The sequence below is a fragment of the Dromiciops gliroides genome, chromosome 4, assembly GCF_019393635.1.
Source record: "Dromiciops gliroides isolate mDroGli1 chromosome 4, mDroGli1.pri, whole genome shotgun sequence".
Lineage (NCBI taxonomy): Eukaryota > Metazoa > Chordata > Mammalia > Microbiotheria > Microbiotheriidae > Dromiciops > Dromiciops gliroides.
Window position 1 is genome coordinate 269,899,603 of NC_057864.1, and position 16,969 is coordinate 269,916,571.

A 16,969-nucleotide genomic window follows, 5' to 3' on the forward strand; every position below is an offset into this window, starting at 1 on the left:
ATCTTGGTTATTTTTAGCAATTTGATAATCCAAGACAACTCTGAAGGTCCTATGAAAAATGCAGTCCATCTATAGAGAGAGAACTGATGGTGTCTGAATACAGATTGAAGCATAATTTTTATTTTTTGTTAGTTCCTTTATCTGAAGTTTTGTCTTCATTTGTTTTCTTTCACAACCTGGCTAATGTGGAAATATTTTGCCTGACTGCTGTGAGAATCAGAGTGCTACCAAACTGCTGAGAAAGATATTACAGGGAAGCTCTTCTATGAGAAGAAAGCCTGTGACTTAGCATCTGGAAGGTCAGATTGGCGAATGGAAATTACTGCCTGTTAGTTGTGTCAATCAGTGCTACCAACCAATTGGCTTGTAACTGTGTGTGAGGATGGCCTGGCTTCTAGTGTCAGAGGGGGCTTCTGGAAGAAACTGCTGAGAAGCAGGATTTTTCATTTCCTGACTTTGGCTTGGCAGCAGGGACAGGCAGAATAGGGAGAACTTCATGTGGTTTGTTAGGGAAAGGCAAGTTTTTCTCTGTGGCTATACTGAATAGATCCAAACTAGGGTTTTCCTCTCTCGCTCTCTTCACTAACTTCTTTTTTTTTCTGTGGGGCAATTGGGGTTAAGTGACTTGCCCAGGGTCACACAGCTAGTAAGTGTTATGTGTCTGAGGCTGGATTTGAACTCAGGTCCTCCTGACTCCAGGACCAATGCTCTATCTACTGTGCCACCTAGCTACCCATCTTCACTAACTTCTAATACACTTTAATAAATACTTAAAAGTCTAAACTCTGGCTAAAGCTTCTAATTTAAGGCAACCACTCATTAGATTTTAGACACCACAACTAGAATTTTAGACCTTACACTGCTCATGTATGGCTTATATTGAAAAAAAAAATTTTTTTTAATCAAAACCACACCTACCTGAAAGTTTTTCCCTCCAGAGGGTCTGTCCTCTGGACTCTGCCCTCAGCAGGTACTGCTCATGGAACACCCTCAAGTCCAGTAAACCAATAGATATGAATGATGCTAACCAATTAGCTTTGAGTAGTTTGGAAGGGCTGCCTCTCCTCCAGACTGCAGGGAGCTTATGCTCTCTGACTAGCTCTCTTGGCCTGGGACACTGGAGGAAGCAGCTATGCAGCTCTGTTCTCTCTCACATGCAGCCCCCTCACTCTCTCTCTATCCCAGGTAATGTGGGGCTTTTGAACTTTTGGAGCCATGTGTTCTCCTTTACTAACCTTTAATATGATTTAATAAATTAAAAGACCAAAGAAAGGATGAACAGCAATATCCCTAGAACATAGTACATTGCCTGGCACATAGAGAGAGTTTAATAAATGCTTGCTGATTGACCTTCATGGAATAATTCAACATTTCTCCTCAATTTTTTCATAGCACTTGATATGGACCTCCTTTCCTTTGCACAGTTATTTCAATAAATGCTTATTGAATAGTATTGAATTAATTAATTTTATAATAAAATGCATTCACATTTTCAGTGGTCAATAAAAAAAATGTCCTTTGTACTAGCATGTTTCACAATAAGAATCAGTTCCTTGGGGATAAGGAATATTCTGTTTCTGATTCACTGACTAAAGAAATGAACTGGAAAGTTAGAAACTGGGACTTGAATTCTAGTTTGACTACAGAACTTCTATTTGAACTTGGAAAAGTGTTTTTCCCTCTGCCTCTTAGCTTCTCATTACTAAAAATATCAGCATTTTCTTTATAAATATAAATGTTCATAAGAAATAGTGAAATTAAGAGAATCATGGAAAATGTGTTTCATTAAGGATAAAAAAAAATCCAGATTTGATGTCTGTTTCTACCACTTACTAAATGTAAAATCTTGGGTAAATCACTTAATCTCCCTTTGTTCTATTTCACCACAAGTACAATATTATTTATCTTGTCTAACAGGGTTACTGTGACACTCAAATGAGAAAATGTACTTTACAGTATTTGGGAAAACAAATAGCAATATCCATATAAAATACAGGTTATTAGAATTCTTTACCTGCTACTTATGACATGTGACTTTGAAGGCAATATTTAATCCCACTGTAATTCCTCTGTGAAGTGAGTTATTTGAGCTAGATGATCTCTAACATCTTCAACATTTAGATCTTATGACTTTTATTACAGCCAGTGAAGTAACAACATTTATCAACCCAAATAATGAATCTTCATATGATTTGATAGCAGAGCTAAGATTAGAATTCATAGTATCTGAGTCAGTCTGCAATACAATGTATTAAACCACATAATCCTTTCAGCAAGGCAAAGGATACAAAAACAATGGTTCATCATTTTTTTCATTTTCAAAGTCCTTACCAAGATGGCGGTGGTTGAGGCACTCATGGACTCTGACATTTTGACCCATGACTTCCTTTACAGTGAGGATTTCTGCTTCATGAGGTTCATAAGATGAAGAACTCAACACAATCTTGTCTTGTGGTCTCCAATCTACTGCATCCTCCACTAGAATCCTGTAGCATTATAAGAAGTGGAGTAGAATTAATCAACAACGAGCATTTATTAAGTGCCTACTATGTGCCAGGCACTGGAGACAGAAATGCAAAGAATAGCTCAATACCTACTTACAAGAAGCTTATATTCTAATGTGGGAGACAAAAATACATATATAAGTACATGCAGCATCAATATGAAGTAAATAAATACAAATTTATGAAAAAGTCATTTAATACCCTGTTGTTGTTTAGTCATTTTGACTTTCCATGACCCTATTTGGGGTTTTCCTGGCAAAGATATTGGGGTGGTTTGCCATTTCCATCTCCAGCACCAGGTAGTTTAGCAGTCAAGGAAATTATAAAAAGAAAATACAGAAGATGGTACTTGAATTTCATTTTAAAGGCAGTAAGGGATTCTATCAAGCAGAGGTAAAGAAGTAATATATTTCAGGCATGTGGCATAATCAGTACAAAGATATGAAGAGTGGACATGAAGTGTCAGATGTGAGGAAAAGTATGAAGGCCATTTTGGTTGGATAGGAAAGTACTGGAGGTGAGGATTATATAATGAGAGTGGGAAAAGTAGGTTACAGGCAAATTATGAAGGGTTTTAAAAGCAGAACAGAAATTATATTTTGTTCTAGAAGCAATAGAAATCTACTGGGCTTAAATGAGTTGGGAAATCACACGGTCCAATCTATAGTTGAGGAAAATTCTTTTGACAGCAATATGTATGATGGCCTTGTGAGGTGTGCTGAGCAACTTAAGGCAAGAAATCCAAGTAACAACATTGTAAGGAAAAGAACAAGAATTAAAAGGATTAAGATTTCTTATTAACTTGACTGACCATGATTCCAGAGTTCTCGTAATGAAGAAAGTTACCTAAATGAGAAGTGATGAATTCAATATCCAGAAGGGAACATTTTTGAACATAATCAATGTAGAAATTTGTTTTGATCAACTATGCATATTTGCTAAGAATGGTTTACTTTTATTTTTTTCCAGTGGTAGGAAGGAATTGGGAGAGAGAAAAAAAATTTGTTGGCTTTTTTTTTTTTTTAAATTAGTGTCAGCTAGGTGGCACAGTAGATAGAGCACTGAGCCTGGAGTCAGAAACACTCACCTTCTTGAGTTCAACTCTGACCTCAGACACTTACTAGCTCTGTGACCCCAAGCAAGTCACTTAACCTTCTTTGTCTCAACCTCCTTATCTGTAAAATGATCTGAGGAAGTTAATGGCAAACCACTCCAGTATCTTTGCCAACAAAACCCCAAATGGAGTTTTTATAAAGAATCATACATGACTGAAATGAATGGTTATAAGGGCTTGAATTTAGGTAGGGGCTATGTGAATAGAGAGGAATCTTATTTGTGAGATACTGGGGAGATAGAGATGTCAAGATTTGGCAAATGATTGGATATGTGGGATGAGAAAGAGTAAGGAGTTGAGAATAATGCCAAAGCTACAAACCTGGGGGACTAAGAGGGAGAAAGGTAAGTTCAATTTTGGGCATATTGAGTTTGAGATGTCTCTAGGACATCCAATTACTAATGGGCAATCAGTTATACAGGAATGAAGCTTAGAAGAGCTCTGGGACTGGATAAGTAGAAGCAGGAGACATATAACCCACAGAGCTTTACCAAACAAAAGGGTTTAGAGCAAGGTTTCTTTAAAAAAAATTATTGTATAATGTACCCTTTGTCAATCTAGTGAAATGTATGGAACCCTTCTCAGGATACTAGTTTTTTAAATTATTGATGGAAATGCTTTAGTTAGAGGTTGGTTTTAAAAAGTAATGACCTTTTTCCCCATTGAAATTCACAGACCCCCTGAAATCTTCAGGAGTTTGTGGACTCCAGCTTAAGAACCTCTAGTATAGAAATAGAAAAGGACCTAGGTGAGAACCTCAAGGAACAGTTACAGGTAGGGGGCAGGATATGGGTGATTAGCCAATAAAGGAGACTTAGAATAAGTGTTCAGATGGGTAGAAGCTATAACAGGAAAGAAGAGTGTTGGTGTAAGATATACTATTATATCAGTGGCCAGCAAAACTTCAGGAAAGTAAAAGTATAATCAGTCTTTCAAATCAATTACACTTAGGGTGACCAAGAAAGAAAGAAAAAAGACATCTTTATTCCCCTTCCCCCTCAAAAAAGTTTTCCAAATTGCACAAAGTATAAAGAGAGCATAGTTTAAAATGGGCTAAGTTCTTTGAAGGTCCCTCTGCAGTGCCTCATAGGTTTACAGCAGGTACTTACTAAATGTTTGTCTAATTAAATTAAATCAAATTAAGTAACATCACAGTTTTTAATAGCACCATTTTTCTTTGATTGACCAATGTTTCATTAAGTAAAATTCTTTCAGATGGAGCCTTATTTTTTCACTCTGAAGGCATGTAGTATTGGAATTACAGCTTGTATCTAGAGCCTCTGTCCTTAACAGGAAACAAATGAGCAAAGAAGTGAGTTTTAAAGAGGAGAGTAAGTATCATGAACTTATCTTCCCTTCTTTTTCCTGTATTTGTTTCTCTTTAAATTCTTTGGAAATTTAGAAAGAAACTTCTCTACATTAAAGGGAATGCCCAGAGAAGAAAGAATTTGGGTTAATACAGGATGCATTCATTCATTCATTCATTTTTCATTCATTCATTCAATAACCACTTATTAGGTGACTACAATGCACAAATTGCAGTTCTGTGTGCAAGCAGAGATCAAGAAACAAATAATAAAAACTTTTTGTTTGTTTATTTTGATCCTGGTTCAAAGATGTTTCTAACATACATGAGTTCACTGCCTCCCCCTTTCCTAAGTTTGGGAATTACAAAAAGGCTCTGTCCTTGGCCTTCATATTACTTTAAAGTCTCTCATTGGTAATTCCCATCACTACCAGAGTTTCAATCACATTAACATTTTTATGCAAATGGCTCTATAGAAATCTAAATCTTAAGTCCTCATCTTTCCCCTGCCCTCTGATCTCCTATTTTTGTATTTCTATCTATCTATCTATCTATCTATCTATCTATCTATCTATCTATCTATCTATCTATCTATCTGTCTGTCTGTCTATCTGTCTATCCATCTATTCATTATATATTCATTCATTCATTCATCTGTTTTTTTGTGGTAGCTAGATAGATAGAACCCTGGACTTGGAGTCAGGAAAACCTGAATTCAAATCCTTTCTCAGATACTTTTTAGCTATGTGACCCTGAGTAAATCATTTAACTTCTCTCAGGCTCACTTTCCTTGTCTGTAAAGTGGGGATAATAACAGCACCTATTTCACAGGTATATGATATAAATCTATGAAGGCTAGCTAATATGTTGGATGACAAACTCATGATTCAAAAGGATATCACTGGTCAAAAATGGAATCATTGACCAAATTTAACAATGGAAATTTAATAGAAATGAGTATAAAGTCATACAAATAAGTTCAAAAGATGAATTACATAAGAATAAGCTGGGGTATGCCTGGCTAGACAATAGAATAGCAAAGCTCTGTTGTTTTTAGCACACTCCAAGCTTAGTATCCATTCAGTAAGATAGTAGGTAGCCCCTGAAGCTAAAAGTTTCCTCAGCTGCATTAATGGTCATAGTCTCTTCCTAACTTCCCCATCACAGTGGTATATAGCACCATTTTCCTTATTGCTTGGGCTTGACACCTATGTATCACCCTCAATTCCTCATTCTATCCTTCATCTATCCCCATATCTAATCATTGCCAAGTCCTGTCATTTCTATCTCTGTGACAACTCTTTTATAAATTATTTTTAATTTTTGGTGAGGCAATTGGGGTTAAGCTACTTGCCCAGGGTCACACAGCTAGTAAGTGTCTGAGGGCGGATTTGAACTCAGATCTTCCTGACTCCAGGGCCAGTGCTCTATCCACTGCGCCACCTAGCTGCCCCATGACATCTCTTTTATATACCCTCTTCTCTTATCTGACACTACCCCCTGGTGCCTACCCATATCATCTCATACTTAGATTACTTCAATAACCTGCTGATTGGTCTCCATACTGTGACTCTCTCCCCCATTCCAGTCCACCTATTACTCAGTTGTAAAACTCATCTTCCTAAAGTGCAGATCAAACCATTTCACACCCTACTCGATAAACTCTAGTGATTCCCTATCACCTCCAGGATCAAATATAAAATCCTTAGTCTGGCATTTAAATTCCTTCATAATCTGCCCCCTTTACTGTCATAATCCACAGACTACATTGGGAATTTAGGGTTAAGTTTTGGTAGCTTCATTTTAGGAAGAATAGTGTCAAACCAAAGTGCATTCAGAGATGAGTAACTAGGAGGTTAAGGGAGACTGAGACCACACCAAATGTAAAGTTGAAAAAACAAGCGATAATGGCAAGTATGCAGATCGAAGCATTTGTCTTCACATATTTGAAGAAGTATGATGTGAAGGAACCATTACATTTTTTCTGCTTGTCCCCGAAGGGAAGAGCTGGAAACAATGGGTAGATGTCACAGAGGCATATTGTTTCTCAAAACAAAAACTTCCCAACAATTGGATCTGTTCAAAACTAGAATGGGATACTTTGGTAAATAGTAGACTCCCTATTAGTGGCAGAGGTTTATGAATATACACTCTTGTATTGTGATTACATATTGTGACCAACAATATGGAAGACATTTTCTCTACTCCTCAATAACTTTCAAAAATTCCCAAAAATAGGAATTCTATACAAGAACTCAAAGCTATCTTCATGGGCTAACACCAAGAAGTCAAACAAAGTAACAGTCAGATGAATAAAGAGCAGCGATGGGTAATCCCTAATTTGTAACATAGTAACCCCTTCTCCTATTTCCTGCCTCCTTTGGCAGTGTGGCATAATTTAGCATATTGGCCTATACTCTGAGATCCATTCAGACATGTATTGCTGTTATGGTTTCTACCAGAACATCCTGCCAATGCCTCACCTCATTTTTCTGTGGCAAAAAGCAGCAGACCTCAACTCTGTCCAACCCCGTGGGGAGAAGGGGAAGTGAAGGAAAATAGAAGCATGCTTTGCCTCGGTTGGCAGAAGAGAATTAAAGAACAGAAGGAATAGAGCAGGGAATCAGGATAACTCTGAAGCTACACTAGCCATGAAGAAACAGGAACTTGTATCCATCTGTGACCACTCCTATCCAGCTTGAAGTCATGTGGGATATGAACTGAGGCCAGCGAAAAATGAATTCCCTATGTAAAAGAAGGTTGTCAGCTTTGAGGCCCAGGCCCCAAGACATCCACCATCAAAAGGAAAGGAATCAGAAAGTAACCCAAAGGAAAAATTAAAGGAAAAATCCTGAAACTACCAGAGATCTCAGGAGGAACTCAGTGAAAAACCTACAACACATGCATATAAATCAATAGAGAAGATATTAAAATAGAATGAAAGATGAACATGGAGACATCTAAATGACAGCAAATTTCTCTACCTAAAGTATTGCAAGACAAAAGAAATAGAACCAAGAGCTGATGAGGCGGAAGTTCTTTTGGATTCTCAACAGAGCCAAGAGTCATGACAAAAGATCATAAGTGGTTCAAGAGAAAACTACAAATCTTGAAAGCAAAAGTTAAAAAAGGAATGTATAGCAAAATTTGTGACTTGTACTGAAGAAATAATTAGCAGAATATAAAAATTGTAATCCGTGATGTTGAGTCTCTCAAAAGAAGTGAAAATGAGAAAAACTGATTGGGATAAAAGAAATACTGAAATAAAAGTAATTCTTTAAGAAGAATGGACAATTGAATTAAAAAAAAAAACTTGATTAAGCACACACCTATGTGCAAAGGACTGTGCTTTGAAGAGAAGTGAAATTCAGCTGTGTTAAAGAACATGTGATTTCTATGCAAGTAAAACATTGATCTCATAGATAAGATGCATGAGAAAAATTTTAGGCTCATAGATCTTCCAGAACAACTCAAGTCAAAAAACCTGAGTAAATACCATAATTCAAGAAATAATATTTGAAATCGTAAGAATCTTCTATTGTTATTTAAATGCTTCACTCATTTCTATAATATTCATTCCAGACCACAGATTCAGAGCTGGATGGGACCCTAGAAGCCATTAAGTCAACTCTCCTCCTTTTAAGATGAGGAAGCTAAAAGTGAAAGAGGCTAAGTGATTTGGCTGGGGCCACAAGGCTAACAATATTCTGGAACAAGATTTGACCATTCTGCTCCCTGACTCTAAGCCCAGCAATCTACCATTGCACCACCTGGCTGCTCAGGTTTACACAGTTCTTTCTTTGCAATATACCTCATGAGGTAAATATGATCCTCATTTTATTGATGAGGAAATTTAAACTCAGAGAGATTAGGAGATTTGACCAGGTTAATATAATTAAGAATGTCTTAAGTATCTCTTTGCTATCCACTGATGCCATAAACTGTCTTATACCTCTTCGGAATCTGCCATAGTGATATAAAATAGATACAGTGGATACTCAAAATAAATTTTATGAGGTGTGTCTAGAAATGGAGTGAATCTCAGAAATCAGTTGAAACAATATTTGTAAAGCACAGTTCTTGACTCTTTAAAGGTGCTTAATATAAGCTCCCTTTCTCTTCTTCAGAGATTATTTAGCCCAAATCCCTCCTTTTACAGATGAAGAAACTGAGGTTCAGAGAGGTTAAAAGTCATGGAGGTAGAACTGGAAATCAAGACCTAGAAATCAAGCTCAGTTTCTCTGAGAATTAATTCATTGCTATCCCCACCAAACCACTGAAATTAAACTGTAGTCAAGAGAGGTTATATGACTTGTCCAAAATCACACATCTGACAGTGACCTATTGGATTGGTAAAAGGTGCAGCATGTCAAATCTTGTTTCAGCCACTTGCTAGCAATGTGACCCTGAGCAAATATATCATTTAGCTTCTTTCATCCTCAACTTCCTCATCTGTAAAAAGAAGAAAGGTCCCTCCCAGCTTGAAATCTATGATTTGGAATGAGTATTATAGAAGTAAGTGAAGCAATAGACTGTGAACTTTCCCGCTGCTATAAGTTTGCTTCTATCATTCCCTCTGCCTAGAATGCCCTCTTTTCTTTTTAATTCTTCCCTTCAAGTCCTACATTCAGTGCTCTTTCCATTTAAGGAATAGTTGTTTGTGATGTTCTTGGCCTTAAATCTCTCCTCAGCACTCAGGGATGAAGACTGTCTTGCAGCAAAGGAGAGAGACTTCGATACCCTGGGCAATAATAGATTGGAAATCCCCTGCACCATGCTTTTGCCTGTTTAATGTGTCAATGGTTCTAAAACATGTGTCTTGGGAATATGTTTTTTCTTTGTATGGCAACACCTTAAGGAATTCATAAAGATAACTTGATTAGACAGAGGGTATGGGGAAGAAGGAGAGGCACTAGGAAGTGAGGAGCAGTTGGAGAAGTCATGTGAATAAACAAGCATTTATTCAACATCTACCATGTGTAGGGCACTGTGAAGAAATATAGACAAAGTAAGACAACTGCCTTAATGAAGCTTTTAATTCCAAAGATAAAACCTGTACACAAATAACCATGATCTCAAGTAAAATGTCTTTTGTGAAAAAAAAATAAAAGCACTGAATTTGGAGTCAGAGGACTTGGAGTTAAATCCTGTCTCTTATCCCATTAACCTGTGTGACTTTGGGTGAGTTGCTTCAACTCCTTGAGATTCAGTTTCCTTAGCTTTAAAATACAAGGAATGAATTAGGTGAACTCTAAGGTCTCTTCCACCTCTAATGTCTATGACTCATTATCCAAAGTGCAAAGGGGAAGAGGTCCAGGCTGAGGACCAGGAACAATTTGAGGAGAGATGTTATTAATGATTCCACAGAGATCAATCTATCCATTAATAGGTATTTTAAGGCACCTGTTATTGGCCAGACGCAGTGGTTCTAGATGCTGAGGATAAAAAGACAGAAATGAAATAGTCTCCATCATTATGGAACTTACAGTTTTGGGTAGTCATCAAAGGACCCAGTGGATTATTTTTTTTTGTGGGGCAATGAGGGTTAAGTGACTTGCCCAGGGTCACACAGCTAGTAAGTTTCAAGTGTCTGAGGTCAAATTTGAACTCAGGTCCTCCTTTATCCACTGCACCACCAAGCTGCCCCTGACCCAGTGCATTCTTAATTTCATCTGCTCACACAGACTGGGCAAACTTTCCTCCATGATGCCTTGCTATTCAATCACCCTTTCACTCCTGAAATATAGGTTCACCCAAGAGGGTGATCTGGACCCTTTGGGAATCCCTACCTGAAGACCTACAATGCACCCTCTAATAACTTAAGGATAGACACCTGAACTTCCCCCCACTAAACCCTCAACTTTCATCCAGTCATTCCAACCACTTACTCACTCTCTCTGTTCTTCACACAATCAAATCCTTCCCTATAATTTACCACAAATAGCTAGGGATCAGCTTCCAATTCTGCCTGTTAAATTATCAGTCACTTCTGTGAGTAAGCACAATCTCCTATGCACTTACTAAAGACTGCATTTCAAGTCATACATACTCACAGTTTAAAATATAATCATTTATGTACATACCCTATCCCCTTGTAGATTGCAAGATCCTTTAAACCAAGGAATATATCATTTTTCATCTTTATATTCCTAATGTTTGCCTACCAGCTATGGGACCTCACACATAGTAGGTGATGAATAAATACAAACCATCATCATCATTATTATAAATATTTCTTGAAGAAATGGTTGAATGGGTGGATGCCATCCAAATATTAGTTTTTGTTTCACTCCCATATCGTAATATACATATCTCTTGGTTCTACTCTCACTATGCCAGTTTCCACCTCCACCATTTCAAAGAATCCTGGCTTAATAATTGTTCTAATCCTTGATGCATGCAGTATCTCTGATTGATGTTAATGAGCATCATACAGGAGAGAGAAGAGACCTCAATTGTTCTGAATATAAAACCAGAAAGATGAAGAGTTGTTTGTGACCATAATTGTAACCAAAATGGGAACCAGATGGGAAAAGAAAGGGAGGAAAATATGAATAATCACAGCAGAACTCTCCTGAAAGATAACTTTTTAAAAGGATAAACAAAATATCAGTACATTTTCCATTCTCTTGACATTAATACATTACACAGCTGAAAGAAAAGGTATCTCCAAACTATTAAGGTAACATAATTGTATGCTTCCTAAATCACCTTTAAACATCTTTTAAAACCATGTATGAGACACACATATATAAACACACACAATTTAAACTGTCTTGTTAACTGAACTAAAATTCTGCTAAAGCTAAATGATAATAGCTACATATAACCCCAGGCTTCAGGCTATTCTGGGTCTGGGACATTTTTTTCTCCTAAGAAAAGATGGTTATGGGATGAATGTCTTGTGACTTTACAAGAGATTTGGTATTTTTCTTCTGTACCCAGTCATTCGCCAATCTCATTCAAATTTATTGAAGGCCTGATATCAACAGAAGTTTTTAATGCTCACCTACAATATAAAGAGCATTGTGCTAAATGCTGAGGAAAAATACAGATTTTTAAATGACACAGTCCCTGACTTTATAGAATTACGATCTCAGATTGCTCAACTCCACTAATCACTTCAGTGGTCAGTCCCTCCCTATGTCTCCATTCAGGATAGAGCAACAGACTTAACAGAGAAGAAGTAGTAGTAGCTTTCTTATTCTAATATATCTAGAGGTATTCTGAGGGTCCTAAAGACCTGAATGGTCAGCTAAGTGATGCAGTGAATAGTGAACCAGGCCTGAAGTAAAGGACTGATGTTCAAATCTGTCACTGTATATATACTAGCCATGTTATTCTGGGAAAATCACTTAATTTGTTTGCCTCAGTTTCCTCATCTGTAAGATGAGCATAATAATATTACCTACTTCCCAGGGTTATTGTGAAGATCAAATGAGATAATAATTGTAAAGCACAGTATCTGGCACATCATTATCACCACCACCACACATATTTATATAGTTTTTACTATATGAATGTTTGTAATTATTATTTTTTATAAAATTCTGGTTTCCATAAAAATCAATTTGATATAAAACTTTCATTTTGTTAAATAAGCTTTTGTATTTCCACTTAAGCAAACCCTCTAAGGTTCTTTACTAAGGAAAAGCTTTTGCCTAGTTCAAGTAACTCTGTGTTGTTCTAAGCAATAAAATTCATTTTCCTTTAAATTTGTGTATAATTGATAATTTTTACTAATTCAAACAGACTAGCATCTCCCCAATTTATCCTGAATTGGTCAGGTTTTATTGTATAAATCTAAAATGTCTGTCTCTAAAGGAATTCCCCCAAATTCTAACTTACCAGTCTTTCATAAACAAATGTTCCTGAAGGTGATTTTACTTAATAATTAACTTTGCATTGAAATAACACTTTAAGGTGAAGCAGAATAAATAACAAGCATATATACTGACCCCAACTAATTTTGACCTCTCACCTCTCATTTCCTGATGCAATATCAGCTCCAAGATGTGTCCAGGCTTTCCTGGGGTATGCACTATGAAGCTGTACCTTCCCATAAACCCCTGGAGCAAGTAGAAGACATACACAGGAAATTAATAAGCATAGCAAGAGAAGATCACTAGAAAGGTTAGAATGGACAAAAATTATAATGTTAAAAAAACTATATTATAAATGTTGAAAGGTTTACATTTAATCTGATAAAATCAATGTGGATTTTCTGAATATCTTTAAATTGTCCTAAGTGTATTCAAGTGGCAATGATATTGTTTTTTTGTTTTTTGCGGGGCAATGGGGGTTAAGTGACTTGCCCAGGGTCACACAGCTAGTAAGTGTCAAGTGTCTGAGGCCGGATTTGAACTCAGGTACTCCTGAGTCCAGGGCCGGTGCTTTATCCACTGCGCCACCTAGCCGCCCCCGGCCATGATATTGTTTAGCTGTGGGCTATGTAAGGGAACTGAAATTTTATATAATGTAAGAATGATACAAAGCTTAGAAATAAATCTGTAATCAATAAACTTTTTAAAAACCTACTACGTTCCAGGCACTATGCTAAGAAGTAGGGATCTAAAAAGAAGCAAAAGACAATCTCTGCCTTCAAGGAGCTAACAATCTAATGGGTGAGACAACATGCAAACAAATACATACAAGGTAAACTATATACTGTGTAAACAAGAAATAATTAACAAGGGGAAGCTAGGTGGCTCAGTGGATAAAACAGAAGCCCTGGATTCAGGAGGTCCTGAGTTCAAATTTGGCCTTAGACACTTGACACTTACTAGCTATGTGACCCTGTGCAAGTCATTTAACCCTTATTGCCCCCCACAAAAAAGATAATAACAGAGGATAGGTACCAGAATTAAGAGGGATTGAGGAAAACTTCCATTAAAAGATGGGATTTTAGTTGGGACTTAAAAGAAGTCAGAAAGGTCAGTAGAATCTGTAGAGATATGAAGAATTGTCTACTAGAATATTTTGAAATACCTGCCTTTAATTTATATATTTTTTTTGATTTGGTATTTTATGTTATTCAGTATGCATGGAATGGGGCAAGGCCAAGATGAAGTGCATTTTGTTTCCTGGGGGGTAAGGATTTAGAGCCATTGGTTTTATTTCCAGTAATTCACATCAATCTTTTATCTTGTAAACTTATCAAAGAATACATCTTTAGGTCTTTGGTTCAAAATATGATTCTCATCAAACAAAAGGGTTAAAGTCTTAACAGATATCTGCTTGGGGGGGTGCAGCTAGATGGCGCAGTGGATAAAGCATCGGCCCTGGATTCAGGAGTACCTCAGACACTTGGCACTTACTAGCTGTGTGACCCTGGGCAAGTCATTTAACCCCCATTGCCCTACAAAAAAACAAACAAACAAAAAACAAAACAGAAATCTGCTTGATGTGGTCCAGCTATATACCTTCAGATCTTTCTATATACACATAAAGTGCCAAGCACCATTTTAAATGTAATTCCCAATTCTTCAGAACACAAAATTTTCAGCACTTTCCAAAGGGAAAGGACAAAAAATATTTATATAATTAGTCCATTTTCTGTCCCTTGAACATCTGGCCTCATACAGGCACCTAAAGAATATTTACTAATTAGCAAGTATAGCAAAATCTCAATGAACTAGAACCTAAATGAATAGAACTCTAAATGGTGGGAATTTTTTTTATTGTGATTTGCAAGAAAAGGCCACTTTTAAAAGCTGATATTAGTGTTTTTGGAAGGCAAGTAAACAAGGAAAGAAGAGTTAAAAATAAGGAAAGGGAGGGTCTGGAGGGAAGAGAAAAGAGCACATTTAGCACAGTATCTATCATGTAGTGGCATTTAAGGTAGATCCTTTAAAATTATACAATATAAAGGATTTCTAAGAACCAAACCCATGAATAATATACTTATATTGGTTACAAATTTGATTATATATATACCTTCTTGAAATAAGGCTGTACATGGAGAAAGAGAGGCGGGGGGGTGGGGAAGAAATGCATAGGAGAGGTGACACAAGGCAAGGTGAGGAGGAGAGAACTTCCCAAATATAGCCCAGGTTATGACATTTTTTTTTGTCTCATACATTTTTTACATCTATGGACTTAATGAATTGGCCTTCAGGATGCAAGAAAGTATACTAATATATTTTTGGAAGATTTAAAACAACAAAAAACACTTTTGTTTTTTGCAAGTGAAACAGAAAAAAAATGCTATTTAATTCTGAGTTAGTCCAACATTTCAATTAATCAATTAATGCAATATTTCTTTGAAAATCCTTATTAATGAAGATTAAGAGAAGTTAAATCTGTCATTTATGTGGCAATTTTACTTGCTTCATGGTAGATAATTACGGACCCAGGATGATAGGAGGAAAAAAAAAACCCTAGTATTTCTTTGTTCATTTCATTCCAGTACCACAAAGACTTGAAAGAAACTCAATTGTGAGATCCTTAAGGGTATATCTTAACACCATCATTCTATCCTGATAATACCTGGCACTATTCTTCAAAAATATCAGGTGTTCACTAAATATTTGTTGAAAATTAGGAGGCTGATGATGACACTGACTGAATAAACTTCACCAACTCAATAAACTGCATTGTTATCATTGTTTTAATGAGAAATTGACCCTCAAAGAGGGTATTTCTCAAGCCTAACAGCATCTAGAGAGTACTGGATACTGCCCAAAACCTGTATACAGAGCACAGTCAGTGATTGGAGAGGGTAGAGTCTAGATATCAGAGAGCCCCTCCCCCATGTAGTTCCTCTATTTAAGGAGGGAACTGAAGGCAGATACCTCATATCCCATCTTGCTAGAGGACTTCATCATTCCCCTACACATGGTACTCATTCTCCCCTCCCCCACTTTCAATTTTTCAGTTTCTTTTTATGCATTTTCTTCCTCATTAGATTGCTAGATTGTCCAGGATAAGGAATGTCTTTTGTGTTTTGTGTTTTTGTGTTTTGTGTTTTTTTGTTTTGTTTTTAACCACAGTGCTTAGCACAGTGCCTGTAATGTAGTGGCACTTAATAAATGTTTATTGACTGACTGACTTAATATTTAAAGTAGATTCTTTAAAATTATAGAATACAAAGGATTTCTAAGAACCAAACCCAAGAATAATATACTTGTATTGGTTACAATTTTGATTAAATATAAACCTTTGTGAAATCAAAAAGCATTAAGTATGGCCAAGGAGAGACAGAGATGATAGAGAATTAGATAATAGATATAGATAACAGGAAAATTGATTATACATATAAAGCTATAGATGTTTTGAAATAGATGATAGAAAGATAGATATAGATAATATGGAAAGAAAGAAAGAAAAAGAAAGAAGGAAAAAGAAAGAAAGGTAGCTAGCTAGCTAGACAGACAGACAGATAGATAGACAGATGATAGATAGCTTATTGTTTGCCCTTTGTTTTCAAAGAATACTAAAGACATCATTAGTGTGATTTCATAAAGAGATGATAGAAAGATAGATATAAATATATTGATAATATAGAAATTGACGACAGAAAGATCAGTTGATCATGTTCCATCATCATCTGTTTATTAACAGAAAATACATTTTTTATATTTTAGCCCAACAGAGACGATCTAATGCTTAATAGTGTTGAGTCCTTAAAAGATTCCTTAAAAATGAGAAAGCAACTCTGACAACCTTCATTATCTAATGTAGGATCACCCAAACCAAGGAAGTGGAAGAGCACAGGACAAGAGATAAAGAGATAATTATTCACATTATTTAAAACTGAGTTATTTGGAGGACTCTGTATATATGACTGAAAAGTCATTTTAGATTGTCTTCTCTTCTATGAAGACAGTTGGATCTATCATTATACTATCAGCAAATATAGACGCTGCCTGCCCAGCCTGTTTCACTGGGATATGATCAACTAGAAAGATCTCACAACTACTAAAATCCAACCACAATTATCTAGTAAGCACACATAGGAGCAGATTCACAGCAAGTCTCCTTCCTACTTCCTATGTACACATGTAATATGCAGCATGTTTCTATTTGAATTGATTTGATTTTTAA

General features: G+C 36.3%; 1 protein-coding gene across 1 annotated transcript in view; it reads right to left on the bottom strand.

The window, feature by feature from the left end:
* PKHD1 (PKHD1 ciliary IPT domain containing fibrocystin/polyductin) overlaps positions 1–16,969 on the bottom strand; it is a 714,107-nt gene that overhangs the window by 187,936 nt on the left and 509,202 nt on the right. The window contains exons 54-55 of the mRNA XM_044005152.1: positions 12,906–12,993; positions 2,332–2,486 (exon numbers count right to left, since the gene is read on the bottom strand). Of these exons, the coding sequence (XP_043861087.1) occupies positions 2,332–2,486; positions 12,906–12,993 (243 nt within the window). The remainder of the gene's footprint in view (positions 1–2,331; positions 2,487–12,905; positions 12,994–16,969) is intronic.